The sequence below is a fragment of the Dendrobates tinctorius genome, unplaced genomic scaffold, assembly GCF_039654945.1.
Source record: "Dendrobates tinctorius isolate UK_male_01 unplaced genomic scaffold, ASM3965494v1 ptg000115l, whole genome shotgun sequence".
NCBI classification, from domain to species: domain Eukaryota; kingdom Metazoa; phylum Chordata; class Amphibia; order Anura; family Dendrobatidae; genus Dendrobates; species Dendrobates tinctorius.
In genome coordinates, this window is record NW_027361783.1 from 8797856 (window position 1) to 8813355 (window position 15500).

At 42.7% G+C, this 15500-nt stretch overlaps 1 protein-coding gene and 1 long non-coding RNA gene across 2 annotated transcripts in view; one reads left to right on the plus strand and one right to left on the minus strand.

Annotated features, from left to right (window-relative positions):
* Positions 1 to 9609, plus strand: part of DIPK1C (divergent protein kinase domain 1C) — a 168742-nt gene extending 159133 nt beyond the window's left edge. Inside the window, exon 4 of the mRNA XM_073589981.1 lies at positions 8198 to 9609. Coding sequence (XP_073446082.1) covers positions 8198 to 8392 — 195 coding nt within the window. The 3' untranslated portion in view covers positions 8393 to 9609. The remainder of the gene's footprint in view (positions 1 to 8197) is intronic.
* A 286-nt stretch (positions 9610 to 9895) lies between these two features.
* LOC141101143 (uncharacterized) overlaps positions 9896 to 15500 on the minus strand; it is an 88595-nt gene continuing 82990 nt past the window's right edge. Inside the window, exon 3 of the long non-coding RNA XR_012234898.1 lies at positions 9896 to 10110. This is a non-coding gene — a long non-coding RNA (uncharacterized lncRNA). The remainder of the gene's footprint in view (positions 10111 to 15500) is intronic.

Consider the following 15500-nt stretch of genomic DNA (forward strand, 5'->3'; position numbering starts at 1 on the left):
AGACATGCAGAAAAGATGGCAGGAACCGCAGGTGCAGACAGGACAGTCTGAAGGAGAGATGAGCACTGGCAGGTGTAGCTGGCTTGGCTGCCATTAAGGTGAGCAATGGCAGGTGCAGTTGGCTTGGCTGCCATTGAGGAAAGCACTGGTGGGTGCAGCAGACTAAGCTACCATTGAAGGAAACACTGGTGAGTGCAGCAGACAGCTGCCGTTGAAGGAAGCACTGGCAGGTGCAGCAGGCTGAGATGCAAATACTGGGGCCTGAAAACTGACAAGTGTGTTAGGAACAAACTCATAATGTTGCACAGGCACCTCCATGTTGGAGGGGGCACTTTAAATAGTAAGAGACCTCAATCTATTGGCTGGGGACACATTAGAGAAATGCGCGCGGCCTCTTCAAGAAAGGGGAAGTGTGCATGCATGTGCTCTAAGCACAGTGCCTGGAGAGCATGCATCCTGGGCAGCAGCAGACCCAGAAGGAGCAGGACAGGAGCCTCAGCAGTGAATACCCTGATGTCTCTGCAGAGAGAGAGGGACTGCAAGCAGAGATGCAGGCGCTACACATATCTATCTGATGTTTGATTGTTATTACTGACATTTATATGTGCGTGGTGCAACTGAGTAGTGTTGGATGTGCGACAAAATGAGAAACAATGCTTGGGTGATACAAGTGAATGATTATCACATGAGAGGTATGCCTTGTTGAGTATTGCCTAGGAAGGATGCTGATGATAAGAGTGAGAAGATCTAAGGTTTAGAAGCAAGGGTTGTGCTGTGTCCTTTGAGAGTTATTGTGACATAGCTGGGTGAGAATGCCTTGTTAGATAAGTAGCCTAAGCCCATCCACACCCTCTGGTAACAATGCAGAGAAAGGGAACCTGTCATCAGACCAAACACTATTAACCTGCGGATATGGGGTTAATCTGCAGGTTAATAGTGTCATTAAATTGCCCAGGACCCAAACTTAGCTGAACCCTGTGGGCAGAAAATTAACTTTATTCCCCCAGCAGCATTCTGGTTTCATTCGCTGGGGCGGCACCAGTGCTGGTTCAGTAGAAAGTGGCAACTCTAACTGCGCTTCCATCCCTGACTAACAGCTGGCCCCAATGCAGAGCGAGAGTCAGTCATAGCCAGGGGTGCGATTACCCGGGGGCAACTGAACCCATGCCATTTTTTCCCTGCAGTGTACGGATAAGTGTGGGAACAGAGCAGGTAAGGCTGGTTTCACATTCGCGCTTTTTAAGCGCACGCACGGCCGGGGTAGCTCCGCCCCCGAGCCGGCTCTCTGCCCGGCGTGCCCGCCCCTTCCTTGTAGCGCCGCCTCCTAGCGCACAGCGGCGCCTGCGATCGGCGCACCCTATCTTTAGCATAGGGTGCGCAGATCGTGCGCAGGCCGTGCGCTAGTTGCGCTTTGACCTGCGCTGCGCACTTTTGACGGTGCGCCGTGCGCGCCAAAATCCGAAAAGTTTGATTTTGGCGCGCACGGCGCACCGTCAAAAGTGCGCAGCGCAGGTCAAAGCGCAACTAGCGCACGGCCTGCGCACGATCTGCGCACCCTATGCTAAAGATAGGGTGCGCCGATCGCAGGCGCCGCTGTGCGCTAGGAGGCGGCGCTACAAGGAAGGGGCGGGCATGCCGGGCAGAGAGCCGGCTCGGGGGCGGAGCTACCCCCGGCCGTGCGTGCGCTTAAAAAGCACGAATGTGAAACCAGCCTTAATAATACTATTAACCTGCAGATTAACTCCATATCTGCAGGTTAATAGCGGCTTTTTTGGTGGCATGTTCCCATTAATAACAGATTCCTGTTCCTACCAGGAAAGGCAAAACATGCAGACAGGCAGGAATAGAGCTAAGAAGCAGAAGTTAGCAAATAAGTGTGGATAGCACTTGCTATACAAGTTGCTCTATACCAGAGTTATAGAGAGGGCCACAGATGAGCATGCAAAACTGTTCAGCCTAAACAGTAGTCTAACACCACTACCACTGTTATAAATAGAGAGTGAAGATTACTACCAAATAGGGGAGCAAAAAGGCTTATTTCTGTGATGTGAGAGTGCATCAGCCAATAAACAAAGTTTAGAAAAGAGATAGCTGTATAGACCCCTGACTGTGAAGACGAATGCTAGGTCAGAGATGGCAGACTACTGCATGAGTGTAAGGGCCTGGTCTGTGGAAACTGTGAGAGTCGGAAACAGGAATGCACAAGATAACCTGACTAACTGCAAAGAGAGATAAGTGAAAAGGAGCTTAAATCAGAGTAGAGAATGAGTGTGCTGTGCTGCACTGATATTGATACAGACTGTGCACAAGTAAATAAGTAGCTGCTGAGGCAATTGCCAGCACGCTATGTAAAATTCTGACAGTGCCAGTCCAGTGTTGTAAATACCAACTGCCTACCTCTGTTTATACAAAGACTTTGCCTCTTGTGAAATTGTGGAAACCACCAAGCACATAGCCTCTTGTAAGGCACTGTAATCATCACAGTTATTGCTTTTCCTGAGTAGAGCTGTTATTGAACAGTCTCTTGTGCTCTTCTGCATTTCTTTTGGCATCCTTGAGGTGAAAATCACACTACCAGCACGAGACACTATCCTATATTCTTAAAAATGCACATCATCACCAAACCTACCCCTTACAAGTGTAATGAATTAATACAAACTATTGTATCAGTTTATAATTTTACGACCTATGCAGATATTCTTAACTCTTAAGATATCTGTTGGATTCCAGATTCTTTTTGCATTTACTGAGTGCAGATTAATAGAGGAGCTAATTTAAGATTGGAGTAATTTATTCTAAGCACCATTTATGTTGTACATCCTGATAAATATTTTGTGGACTTAAAACAACATTGGGTCAGAAGTGGCTCTCTTTGGAGAAGTGACAGCAAATATGCATAAAGCTCAGTGCTACTCCTAAAACTTAGAATCATAGAATCGTAGAGTTGGAAGGGACCTCCTGGGCCATCTGGTCCAACCCCCTGCTCAAAGCAGGATTCACTAAATCACCCCAGACAGATGTCTGTCCAATCTCTGTTTGAACACTTCCATGGAAGTAGAACTCACCACCTCTCGTGGCAGCCTGTTCCACTCATTGATCACTCTGTCAAAAAGCTTTTTCTAATATCTAAATTGTGTCTCCTCCCATTCAGTTTCATTCCATTGCTTCTAAGATGATCCTTCTACAATGTGACAGCCCTTGAGATTAGAGTTGAGCGACTTTAGTCGGATCAGGTTTCATGAAACAAAATTCGTTTCAGATTAAACTGGTCCGACTAGGGCAAAAAAAGTCGGAGTTTCATCCAAAACCCGACCCCAATGCAAGTCAATGGGGAATAAAAGTCGGCATTGAGTGGATGAATGTCATCCGCTCAATGTCGACTTTTATTTCCCATTGACTTGCATTGGGGTCGGGTTTCGGACGAAACTCCAACTTTTTTTGCCCTAGTCGGACCAGTTTCATCTGAAACGAATTTTGTTTCATGAAACCCGATCCGACTACAGTCGCTCAACTCTACTTGAGATATTTGTAGACAGCTATTAAGTCTCCTCTCAGTCTTCTCTTTTGCAAACTAAACATTCCCAAATCCTGCAACCTTTCCTCATAAGACAGGGTTTGCAGACCGGTCACCATTCTGGTCGCTCTTTTCTGAACTTGCTCCAGTTTGTTGATGTCTTTTTTTAAAATGTGGTTCCCAGAACTGGACACAATATTCCAGATGAGGTCTGACCAAATAGGAGTAGAGGGCAATAATGACTTCATGTGATCTAGACTATATGCTTCTGTTAATACATCCTAGAATTGCATTTGCCTTTTTTGCTGCTGCATCACACTGTTGACTCATATTCAGTCTGTGATCTATTAGTATACCCAAGTCTTTTTCACATGTGCTGTTGCTTAGCCCTATTTCTCCCATTCTGTATATGCTTTTTTCATTTTTATTGCCCAGATGTAGTACTTTGCATTTTTCCCTGTTAAAAACCATTCTGTTAGTTGCTACCCACTGCTCCAGTTTATTTATCTTTTTGAATCCTCTCTCTCTTCTCTAGTATTAGCTATCCCTCCTAGCTTTGTGTCATCAGCAAATTTAATCAGTTTACCCTCAATTCCTTCATCTAAATCGTTGATAAAGATGTTGAACAATACAGAGCCCAGGACAGAGCCCTGTGGTACCCCACTTGAGACATTCTTCCAACTGGATGTGCAGCCATTTATGACCACTCTTTGGGTCCTATCACTAAGTCAGTTTTGAATTCACCTAACAGTTGCCTTGTCCATTCCATACTTAGTCACTTTTTTAATAAGGATTGTGTGAGATACTTTGTCAAATGCTTTGAAGTCAAGATATACTATATCTACAGCATTTCTCTGATCCACCCAATCAGTGATTCTGTCATAGAAGGAAATTAAGTTAGTCTGACATTGTCATGATTCAGGCTGGATATGACAGTTTAATTGGACAAAGTTGAACTTTTCTTCCTTTGGCTAGGTGCCAAAGTGATGTGATTGCCCCCGGTGGCCATTAGAATTATTACACGTGGTGTTTCATTCTAAGTTGCCCGGTGGTGGTGAGTGGTATCGCACCTTAGTTTTAGGGTTAATGTGCATGCAATTACAAATCAGGTATTAGGCTCTATAAAAGGGAGCCAGGTGGGTTCAATCACTGTGGGTGATATTGATTGTGTGTTAGTCATTCACAAGGAAGCCTGGGTGAAAGAAGGAGCTGAACATGAGTCCTGCGCAGCCCAGCCAGAGGGGACGAGTGGCAGCTAGGTGGTCTGCAAGAAGGGCTGGCATGGCGTGGTGGAGTCACAGTTTATGGTGTTTGCAGGAAGTGCTTGCATGGCTTGGTGGAGTGACGACTATGGAGAGAGTTCCACTCAGCATGCGGGACTTGGTTGCTGAGAGCTGGACTCAAGCATGCTGGACTTTTTGGGCAGGAGCTGAACTCATCTTTGGGACTCTGTTATTGGACAGCTGCATCTGGTGGTGGACTCTGCTCCCAGGCTGCACTATGGTGAAGGATCCAGTTATGGTGATGGATCCGGGTGGAGGAGAAGATGCACACAGGTGGTGGGCTCTGTTGCTAGGAGCGTACGCAACAGAACAAAGCTAAGTGGTGTTTCCCCTGTATTGTCTTTTTCCCTCATGTGTGTTTAGTGCAGTGGTGGGATTAGTTTCCGCACAGACCTATTCCCTAGTGAGGGTTTAGGTCAGGGCGAGCTAGGGTTTTTAGGTTCCTGTTGCGTGCCCTGTGAGGAACCGGCATAGGGAATGTTAGGAGTGCAGGGACACTGGCTCAGGGGAGCTCAGGAGGTCTCCACTTCCCTATTCCCTATCGCAGGGCCCAACATTGTTAATGTTTCCCAGGTTTCCCTTATTGTTTAAATTCGCCTTACTGGAGGTGGGGTTTCCAGATTTATATATACATGTAATATTTAAATTCGCCAGTTGGAGGCGGCGTATCCAGCTGCATGTGTTTATTATTTAAATTTGCCCCACTGGAGGCGGTGTATCCAGGGTCACGTGTGTCATATGGGTTCGCCTTGCGGTAGTCGCTGCGTCCAGACACACATGACCATGACAGACATGACTTATTAGTTACAAACCCATGCTGACTCTGTTTAATCACTTCATTCTTATCCAGGTACTTACATACATGTTGTTTAATAATTTGTTCAAAGATCTTTCCTGGTATAGAAGTCAGACTCACCGGCCGATAGTTGCATGGGTCCACCTCCTACCCCTTTTTGAAGATAGGAACAACATTTGCTCTTCTCCAGTCTTCTGTGACTTCTCCTGTTCTCCAAGAATTTTCAAAAATTATGGAGAGGGGTTCAAAAATTTCTCCTGCTATCTCCTTCAGTACTCTGGGGTGTAATTCATCTGGACCTGGAGACTTGAATTCATTTAGGTTAGCTAAATGTTTCCTCACTGTATTTCTGTTTATAGATATCCTGGATTCTTCTATTCCCTTAATAGGACAGTGAAGAACAGTTGATGTTACATTTCCTTTCTGAGAGAAAACAGATGCAAAGTAGGAATTTAAAAATTCTGCCTTTCCAACATCCTGTCGTAACATTTCATCATTTTCATCCTGTAAATATCCTATAGCATCTTTGAACTTTTCTTTTACTTTTGACATATCCCCAAAATCCTTTATTATTGCTTTTGACGTCTCTTGCAAGCCTCAATTCATTGTCAGCTTTAGATATTATGATTTGTGCCCTGCAGGTTCTGCAGACAGCACTATATTCTTCTTTAGATATGCCTCCCTCTTTCCATTTTATAAACATTTCTTTCTTCCTTTTTAGCATGTGCTTAAGTTCTGTTTTCATCCATCCTGGTTTCCTTAAATGCTTCCTATTCTTCCCTCTTTTTGGAATTGTTAACAATTGTGCTTTGAGAATTTCATTTTTTAAGATTTCTCATCCTTCCTGGACATTTTTGTCCTTAAGTATATCCAGCCATTGGATTGGTCCAATTCTCTTTCTGAATCCCTTAAAATCTGCCTTTCTGAAATCCAACTTTGACGTCTGAGTCTTCACAGGTCTTCCTCATCTAGTTATCCAAAATACTAAAATAGCATGGTCGCTACATCCTATGGTCCAGCCACTTTTACCTCCTCAACCATTTCCTCCCTGTTTATACGAATTAGATCCAAGGTAGCAGTTCCCCTTGTTTTCTCCCCTACCTTTTGGAAGATAAAGTTGTCAGCAAGAGAGGATAAGAATTTCCTTGACCTGTTAGTTTTGCCTGAGAGAGATTCCCAACAAATGTCTGGATAGTTGAAATCTCCCATGACAACTGTGTCATATTTTTTGGAGAACTTGGCCATTTGATTCATAAAGAGTTCATCCATATCTTCAACTTGCACAGGCGGTCTGTAGTAAATGCCTTCAATGGTGTCCCTTCCATTTTTCTGTCCTTGTATTCTTACCCAAACAGTTTCCACAGAGCTCCCAGTCACTGAAGCTTCAATCTCTGTGGAGATATACGCGTTTCTAACATACAATGCGACACCTCCTCCTCGTTTATTAAGTCTGTTTCTTGCAAATAAGTTGTATCCTTCTAGTCTTGTATTCCAATCATGTGTATTGTCCCACCAAGTTTCAGTGATTCCAATGACATCATATTTCTTTTCCTGTGTTAGTAGTTCCAATTCTCCTTGTTTGTTACCCATGCTTTGTGCATTAGTATAGAAACATTTTAGTTTGTGATTGGTTTCTCTTTCTCCAATATTTTTATTATTTTGATTTTTTTGTCTTTGTTCTTTCCTCCCACTTCTAATGGCAGAGTTCTCAATAGCATTTGTCAGGTGTATGGCTTTTTCTGGCCTTTTGCTTCCCTTCCCACATTGTTCTAGTTTAAAGCTCTCCTGACATACACACGTCTCAGCACGTGATGTGGAGTATGTTAGCACAATTTAATTTATCCTCTCAGTCTTGCACTCAACCTCTGTTATAGGCTATAAAGTGAGCATAAATCACACAGCGATACAGTCCACACCCCGGCTACACAATACGCTGCCACCACTCATCAAATACACAGGGTGATGAGTCCTCAAAATATGTCTGACAGTCAAGAAGGTCACACACTCTGTGACAGGCTATGGATTCCTTAGAACATACATGAACCATACTAGGACCAAACTTACTAAAGTTATAAGCTTTAATATAAAAAATACATTGCTTTCAAATGTACATAAGGGCTGTGAGATCCAATGTTGCCACCACTGAGAAGGATCCTTTGTTAGGCAGTGGCCTTCACAGTCACTATTATTCTTAAGGTTGTACTCTAAAATAGATAAAGCTCCCTCTTTAAATATAGAATAGAAATGTACAGGTTACCGTAAATTTGGTTTTGATGAAAGACATCAAGAACACTCTTAGGAATCATCTTTCAATAAAAAAAAGTCAGCAGACAAGGAAATCAATTTTATACTACCCGATGACACCTTGTTATTAGATTAAAAACTAAAACTTTACATTTGTGAAAATTTAGTTTATGGAAATCTCATCCATCTCAAAAAAAGGAAGGACAAAAACAACAAAGGTTATTATGGTACAAAGTCTGTAATGGGATGTTTCTAGGATTCTCAAGTTCTGAAGGAGAGATTATAAAGACAAATGATTTTATGTGTTTGACATATATTTTTTATTTCAGAACTTAATGTATTATATTTTTCTTCTTCTAGGTCATCTGTGACAAGATATTCCGACGCTGGTTTACTCTTAGTATTATGGGGTCTGTGCATCCCTTTCCATTTAAAGCTGAATTACATAAGGCTGTGCAGAAATGTGCTGAATCTACAAATATGGAAACGCTCTTTTCGGACTTGTATTCATTACTACAATTAAGTCAAAAACAGTTACGTAGAGGAAATGTGTGAACGCTGAAAAGTGATATGACCAGAGAATTGGCTTTATTTTTTACATTTAAAGGCACAAGACATTAAAATAAATCAGTGTTATTAGAAAACTGTTAATCTTACACAGTTATTACCGATTTATTAAAATCTACCAGCAAAATATTTTAATTGGAAACATCCTAGACATGTCAATTGATATAAACTGGTCAATGACATGAACCATAGCCCCAGTTAGGTTAAGTTTTGTCAAGTAGGGCTAGATTATAGTGATTAGACATATGTATTAATATTTTATTAGTCTTTAACAAGACATTTGTAACCCAAGAGCTACAATGAAGATAGAAGTCTTGTAGGATCCCCAGCTTTTAGGAAAATGTGAGATCTCTAAGGCTAGTTTCACATTTGCGACTTTGTGCGCAGCGCATCATACGCAAGTAAAAACGCACATGCGTTTTTTGCATGCATTTGCGTTTTTTATGCGCATGCATTCTCTAGGTGTAATATTTCACAGGAGGAAAATCCTTGAAAAATCCTTGAAACAGACTCCACCAAACAATGTTTCTTTGTGTAGGGGGTGGTTTAAACCAGTGTTTACTCTTAAAACGCATGCGTACGCTAACGCAGGCGTACGCATATCCATGCGCATGCCTGCGTTCCCATAGACTGTAATGCGTTGTTTTGATGCATTTCGTGCGCAAGCATGCGCATGTGATTTTTTGACACTTTTGGGCGGACCCAAAAATGCAACATGTTGCGTCCGGCGCACCTAGACGCACACTTGGAAAAACCGCATGTGCACGAAAACGCAGACGAACGCATGCAAATGCAAGACCATGCGTACGCCATGTTAAACATAGGTACGCATGACGCATGCGCACGGATGCGCACGATGCGCTGCGCACAAAAACGCTAATGTGAAACCAGCCTAACTTGAAGTCTAAGGAATTCACTGGCTCATCTACCCTCATGACTCCCATAGATATTAGTAATTAACTCTATATCCATTTACAACATATCTAGACTTCACTTATATTACACATTTATTTTTCAGATTTAAGGTATGTTTTTATATTGTTCATTATTGCTATAAAATATTGATATAAAAGTATTTGCTTCAAGATGGCTGCTAATATAACACATACGGTATTCTATGTATTATCCTGAATTGTTCCAGAACAAAACAAAATGTCAGACAAAGAAAACCTAATAAATAAATAATAAATAAAAAGTCTACACACCCCTGTTGAAGTGACAGTTTTTTGTCATGTAAAAATAACCAAGAAGAACAATTTCAGAACTTTTATACATTTACTTTTACTTGTAATCTGTACCATTCAATTGAAAACCAAACAAATATTTTCAAGTGTAAAAAGAAAATGAAAGACGTAAAATAATGTTGATGTATAAATATGCACACCATTAAACTAATACTTTGTTGAAAAACCCTTTGAATGTATGACAGAATTGAGTCTTTTTGGCTAGGAGTCAGCATGACACATCTAGAATTGGCAGTCTTTGCCCACTTTTTCTTGCAGTAGCTCCAAATCTGTCTGATGACAATGATATCTCTTGTATACAGCCCTCTTCAGGTCAACCCACAGATTTTCAATTTGATTCAGGTCTAGGTTCTGTCTTCGCCATTTCAAGACTTCGATCTTCTCTTGGCGTAGGCCTTCTTTTGCTGAATTCGAGTTATGCTTAATACCTTACCTTAGTATATTGGATGCGCAAAATGCCAGCTAAAGAAAAGTGTAAAGGAACATTTATCGGACATAGAAACAGAATGTGAGAAGTCCTCTGGTGCAATAAAATATTTGATAGAAAAACAGAGGTGAAACTACTTGCATCTTTATGTTTACAAGAGATGAAGAACATGGTAAGGCTGAAGTCACACTGCCATAATTCTCCTGCGATAATCGCATCGCACTGCACGGACTGACCGACACCTCTCCTGACCTGAGCATGAGAGCGTGATGGACTACTATGCAGCTGTCAAGCTCAGGTCAGGAGAGGTGGCGGCCAGGGCAAGTTTTACGATCCAGTTCTCGCACGAGAATTATGGCAGTGTGACTTCAGCCTAAGAGAGGGAATGGGACTAAAATCTTGTTTATCAGAGAAGCGATTTGGATAGTGTATGTGCCAACTTAAAGCCCTAATAGTATTAATTATAGAAACAATTTGTTGCATTTATATTAGATATTCAATTGTATAACAAACCATGCTAAGACTATGATGCAGGAGGTATCAGAAAAATATCAGCACTTCAAAATAATTTACAAGCACTCTTAATGGAATAGCAATATAGATTTCTTTTGGTAACACACTGAAGGTGCTAAAGTTTCAAGTTTCGTTTGAAATGTATGACCAGAGTAAATCCGCACTCCTAAACCTGGGACGCATGCAGTAGATAACCATAGGAATTTAATTGAAGCATGCAAAATAGTCCTTCACCTTTAAAATGCATTTGGAATTAGCTATACAGTGACATAGGGAACTTAGGGCCCCGTTACACGTATCAATGTCCCAGCGATCCCACCAACGATCCGACGTGGATGGGATCGCTGGGACATAGTTAGCTGATCGCTGGTGAGCTGTCACATAGACAGCCCCTCCAGCGATCAGGACCAGTGAGCAAGCTGGTTTCCAATGTAAACAGTGGGTATCTAAGAGCCGCGCGGCTCTTGGTTACCCGCTGTTTACCTTGGAAACCAGAGTGCACGCTGGTTTCCAAGGAAACAGCGGGTAACTAAGAGCTGCGCGGCTCCTAGATACCCGCTGTTTACATTAGAAACCAGCTTGCAGCGTCGCTGATCGTTGCTCTCCCGCTGCCACATGCAGCGATGCGCGCTGGCCAGTGGGAGACCAACGATCAAAAAACGGCCCAGGACGATCCTCCACGATCAGCGATACCTGACAGGGGGACCGGTCGCTAATCCATGTCACACACAGAGATATCGCTGCGAGATCGCTGTGGCATCACAAAATCAGCAATCTCGCTGCCGATATCGCTGTGTGTGACGGGGCCTTTAGACCCTTTAAAAATCATACTAAGGGCAGTTTCACACATCCAGATAATTCCGGTACCGGTAAAACCGGTACCGGAGCTATCCGTGTCCATACGTATGCCATCCGTGTGACATCTGTGTGCTATCCGTATGTCCGTGTGAACCATCCGTGTGTCCGTGTTTTTGAAAAATTATTTTCAATGTTAACCCTTTGACTTTTAAAAATGCACACGGATCGCACACGGACAGCATCCGTGTGCGGTACATGTTTACACAGACCCATTGACTTGTATGGGTCCATGTGATCCGTGCTGTTGCACAAAAACGGACATGTCAGCGTGTTTTGCACACGGACACACGGTCCGTGAAAACATGCTGACATCTGCATAGATACATTCATTCGAATGTGTCTATGTGTGTCAGTGTCTCCGGTACGTGAGGAAACTGTCACTACACGTACCGGAGACACTGACGTGTGAAACTGCCCTAAAGCAGTATCAGTTACTGGTACAGTGCCTTAGAAGAGAACTTTTAATTCACATGCAAATGAGGGGGCTTTCAGAGCACCCTTGGGTTGGCCCCTCTTCTGATTGACAGTGCTCACTTACCAGAGCAAGTACTGTCTAAATGCTGCTGATTTTTGTGCGCATTCCTGTGGCCGACTGTGTGCACAATGTCAAATACTCTTCGTCTTCTTCCTGCTGAAGTCACTCACTACACTAATACACCTGAAGCCTAGCAAGCATCTTAAAAGAAAACTAGGTGATTATCCCAGTGTGGTGTTAACAGAAAGGAGACAAGGAGAAGACTGTTCTCATCCAGAGTGCACACGCGGCCGGGCACAGACAGTGTCAGTGCAGGGCACAGACAGTGTCAGTGCAGTGCACATGTGTATACACACCAGCAGCATTTAATAGACAATACTCACTCTAGTAAATGAGCCCTGTTAATCACAAGCAGGCAAACCCCTCAAAATGCAAACGAGGAGGGATAACTGTGCACCAAATTCTTGGCCATGCCAGTGGTGCACCAAAACCCATTCATTTGCATAAGGATTAAAAAATTATTTTCTCTGGCACTGTACCAGTAACAGATACAAATATCTATAACAAGGCCAGCACCCAGAAAAAAATCAGTATAAGGTAGAAAAATTAAAGTAGATTCAGTGCCTAAATCAGAGAAGTCATATAAGGAAAAGCACCAAAAAAGACCAAGTAAAAAAATGCAAAACTTTATTAAAGACAGCAAAGTATTATTTATATAAAACAAAAATTAATAGGGATGTGACAGAGGTATGCCAGAAAGAGTGGAACCACAGATGAGTCAGACAAACCAACGGGCATGTAAACAGTAAATGATTTTGCTCAAAAAGTGTCAGTGCATATGTGCAATAAAAAATACACACAATAGTATAAAGAAAAAAACACAAATTGAGCTTGGTTTGAGTTGATACACATGCAGCATATAAATGCATGTTGACATTGGCCATAAAACCTGCTGTAACTAAATAAGTAAAAGCAAAAGTGCATCTAAATAATACAGAGTTTTTAGTAATACTGTTTTTGATCAAAAGTAGCATGAAAGCCATCCCACCACGACACGATAACTCTGTTCGAGGTAGTCCTACACTGTCTAATATTAAAAACCTTGCCTTGTGTCAAAGTTGACCTCAATGTGTGAACAAGGGCAGACAAAAGGACTGGGTCCCAAACAGTAAACACCAGTCTGGGGAAGCCTTAAGGTGTGTGCACACGCTGCGGAATGATCTGCGGATATTTCCGCGCGGATTTAGCAAAATCCGCAGGTCAATTTGTGTGTTTTTTTCTTTGTACTTTTGCATTCTGTGCAAGCTGGTGTGTGGCCTCCCTCTCCTGAGCTGGAAATTGAATATAAAGGTACTTCCACACTTAGCGATGTACCAGCGATCCCGACCAGCGATATGACGCGGTCAGGATCGCTGGTACATCGCTAAGTGGTCGCTAGTGAGCTGCCACACAGGCAGATCTCACCAGCGACATCGCTGGGGACGGGGGTCGCTACTTACCTGTCACACCAGGCGATCCTGCGTCCTCCCGCCCGCGTCCACGCGTCGCTCGTCCCCACAGCAGGAAGCCCAGCAGGAAGCTGACGACGAGAAACAGTCCTGAATGTTCTCGCGCGATCAGTGATAACCAGCGGGGGAGCCGGTCGTAGGTAAGTATCAGACACAGAGATATCGCTAGCAATATCGCTATAACGTCACAAGTTATAGCGATATTGCTAGCGATATCTCTTAGTGTGACAGGCCCTTAAGGCTTCCCCAGACTGGTATCTACTGTTTGGGACCCAGTCCTTTTGTCTGCCCTTGTTCACACATTGAGGTCAACTTTGACACAAGGCAAGGTTTTTAATATTAGACAGTGTAGGACTATCCCGAACAGAGTTACCGTGTCGTGGTTGGATAGCATTCATGCTACTTTTGATCAAAAACAGTATTACTAAAAACTCTATTATTTAGATGTACTTTTGCTTTTACTTGTTTAGTTACAGCAGGGTTTTTGCTCATTTTGTCTTTTGCAGGTTTTATGTTTTATGACCAATGTCAACATGCATTTATATGCTGCATGTGTATCAACTCAAGCCAAGCTCAATTTTTGTGTTTCTTTGTACTTTTGCATTCTGTGCAAGCTGGGATGTGGCCTCCCTCTCCTGAGCTGGAAATTGAATATAAGGGTGTGTGCACACGCTGCGGATTCTGCTGCGGATCCGCAGCGGTTTTGGCCCTGCAGGTCCGCAGCAGTTTCTGCTGTGTTGTACAGTACCCTTTTAGCCTATGGAAAATGAAATCCACAGTGCACACTGTGCGGAATTTTCTGCACGGACTTGCTGCAGTTTCAAATCCGCAGAAATCTTTTGACCTGCGGATTTACCTGCAGATTTTGCTAAATCCGCTCTGAAATATCCGCAGATCATTCCACAGCGTGTGCACACACCCTAAGGCTTCCCCAGACTGGTATCTACTGTTTAGGACCCAGTCCTTTTGTCTGCCCTTGTTCACACATTGAGGTCAACTTTGACACAAGGGAAGGTTTTAATATTAGACAGTGTAAGACTATCCCGAACAGAGTTACCGTATCGTGGTGGGATGGCTTTCATGCTACTTTTGATCAAAAACAGTATTACTAAAAACTCTGTATTATTTAGATGCACTTTTGCTTTTACTTATTTAGTTACTGCAGGGTTTTTGCTCATTTTGTCTTTTGCAGGTTTTACCCAATAGTATAGCCTGGAAAAACAGTGTCTCCTGACCAGGGAATAAGCACAAATGTCCAGAAAGGTTGTATGCTGAAATCAAGGACGTAAAGTACAGAGCAAAAGAATTAAAGATAAATAGTACTAAAAAGCCTGATGGGTTACCTGAGACTCCGTGCGTTTTGGCGGTGTGCCTTCTGGGGGGAGAAAGCACAGCGCCGGAAGAATCATTTATTGTTTACATGCCTGTTGGTTTGTCTGACTCCATCTGTGGTTCCACTCTTTCTGGCATACCTCTGTCACATCCCTATTAATTTTTGTTTTATATAAATAATCCTTTGCTGTGTTAATAAAGTTTTGTATTTTTTTACTTTGTCTTATTTGGTGCTTTTACTTATTTGATTTTTCAGTAACAGATACAGTTCTAGTATGATTTTTTTTAGGAGACAAGTATACTATAACACTGTGTAACTCATTTAACATGCATTTTGGGGGTGACCGACTTCCTTTAATATCTTTTCACCAGAAGTGTTGCATTGAGCTAATATTCCCAAATGGTGATGAATTGGAACAGTGAAGAGAATCTCCCCAATAGTATTTGTCCTGTCAAAGTTAGGCCTGTTTCACACTTTCGTTTTTGACCATCAGTCAAAATTCGCCGTTTTGCAAAAAAAACGGATCCGCCATTTTGTTTTGCGGATCCATTTTTTTCCCCATTGAGTTGCATTACCGGCGGATCTTGACGGATGGCCATCTGTTGGATCCGTTTTTTTGCGGATCCGCCAATTTTTTTGCGTCTGCCGACATGCCCGAACGGACCATGCAACTTTTTTTGTGCTGCAGGATCCTTATTTTATAGTGTGCATGCCCGGAGGAAAGAAGTCAGCCGGGAA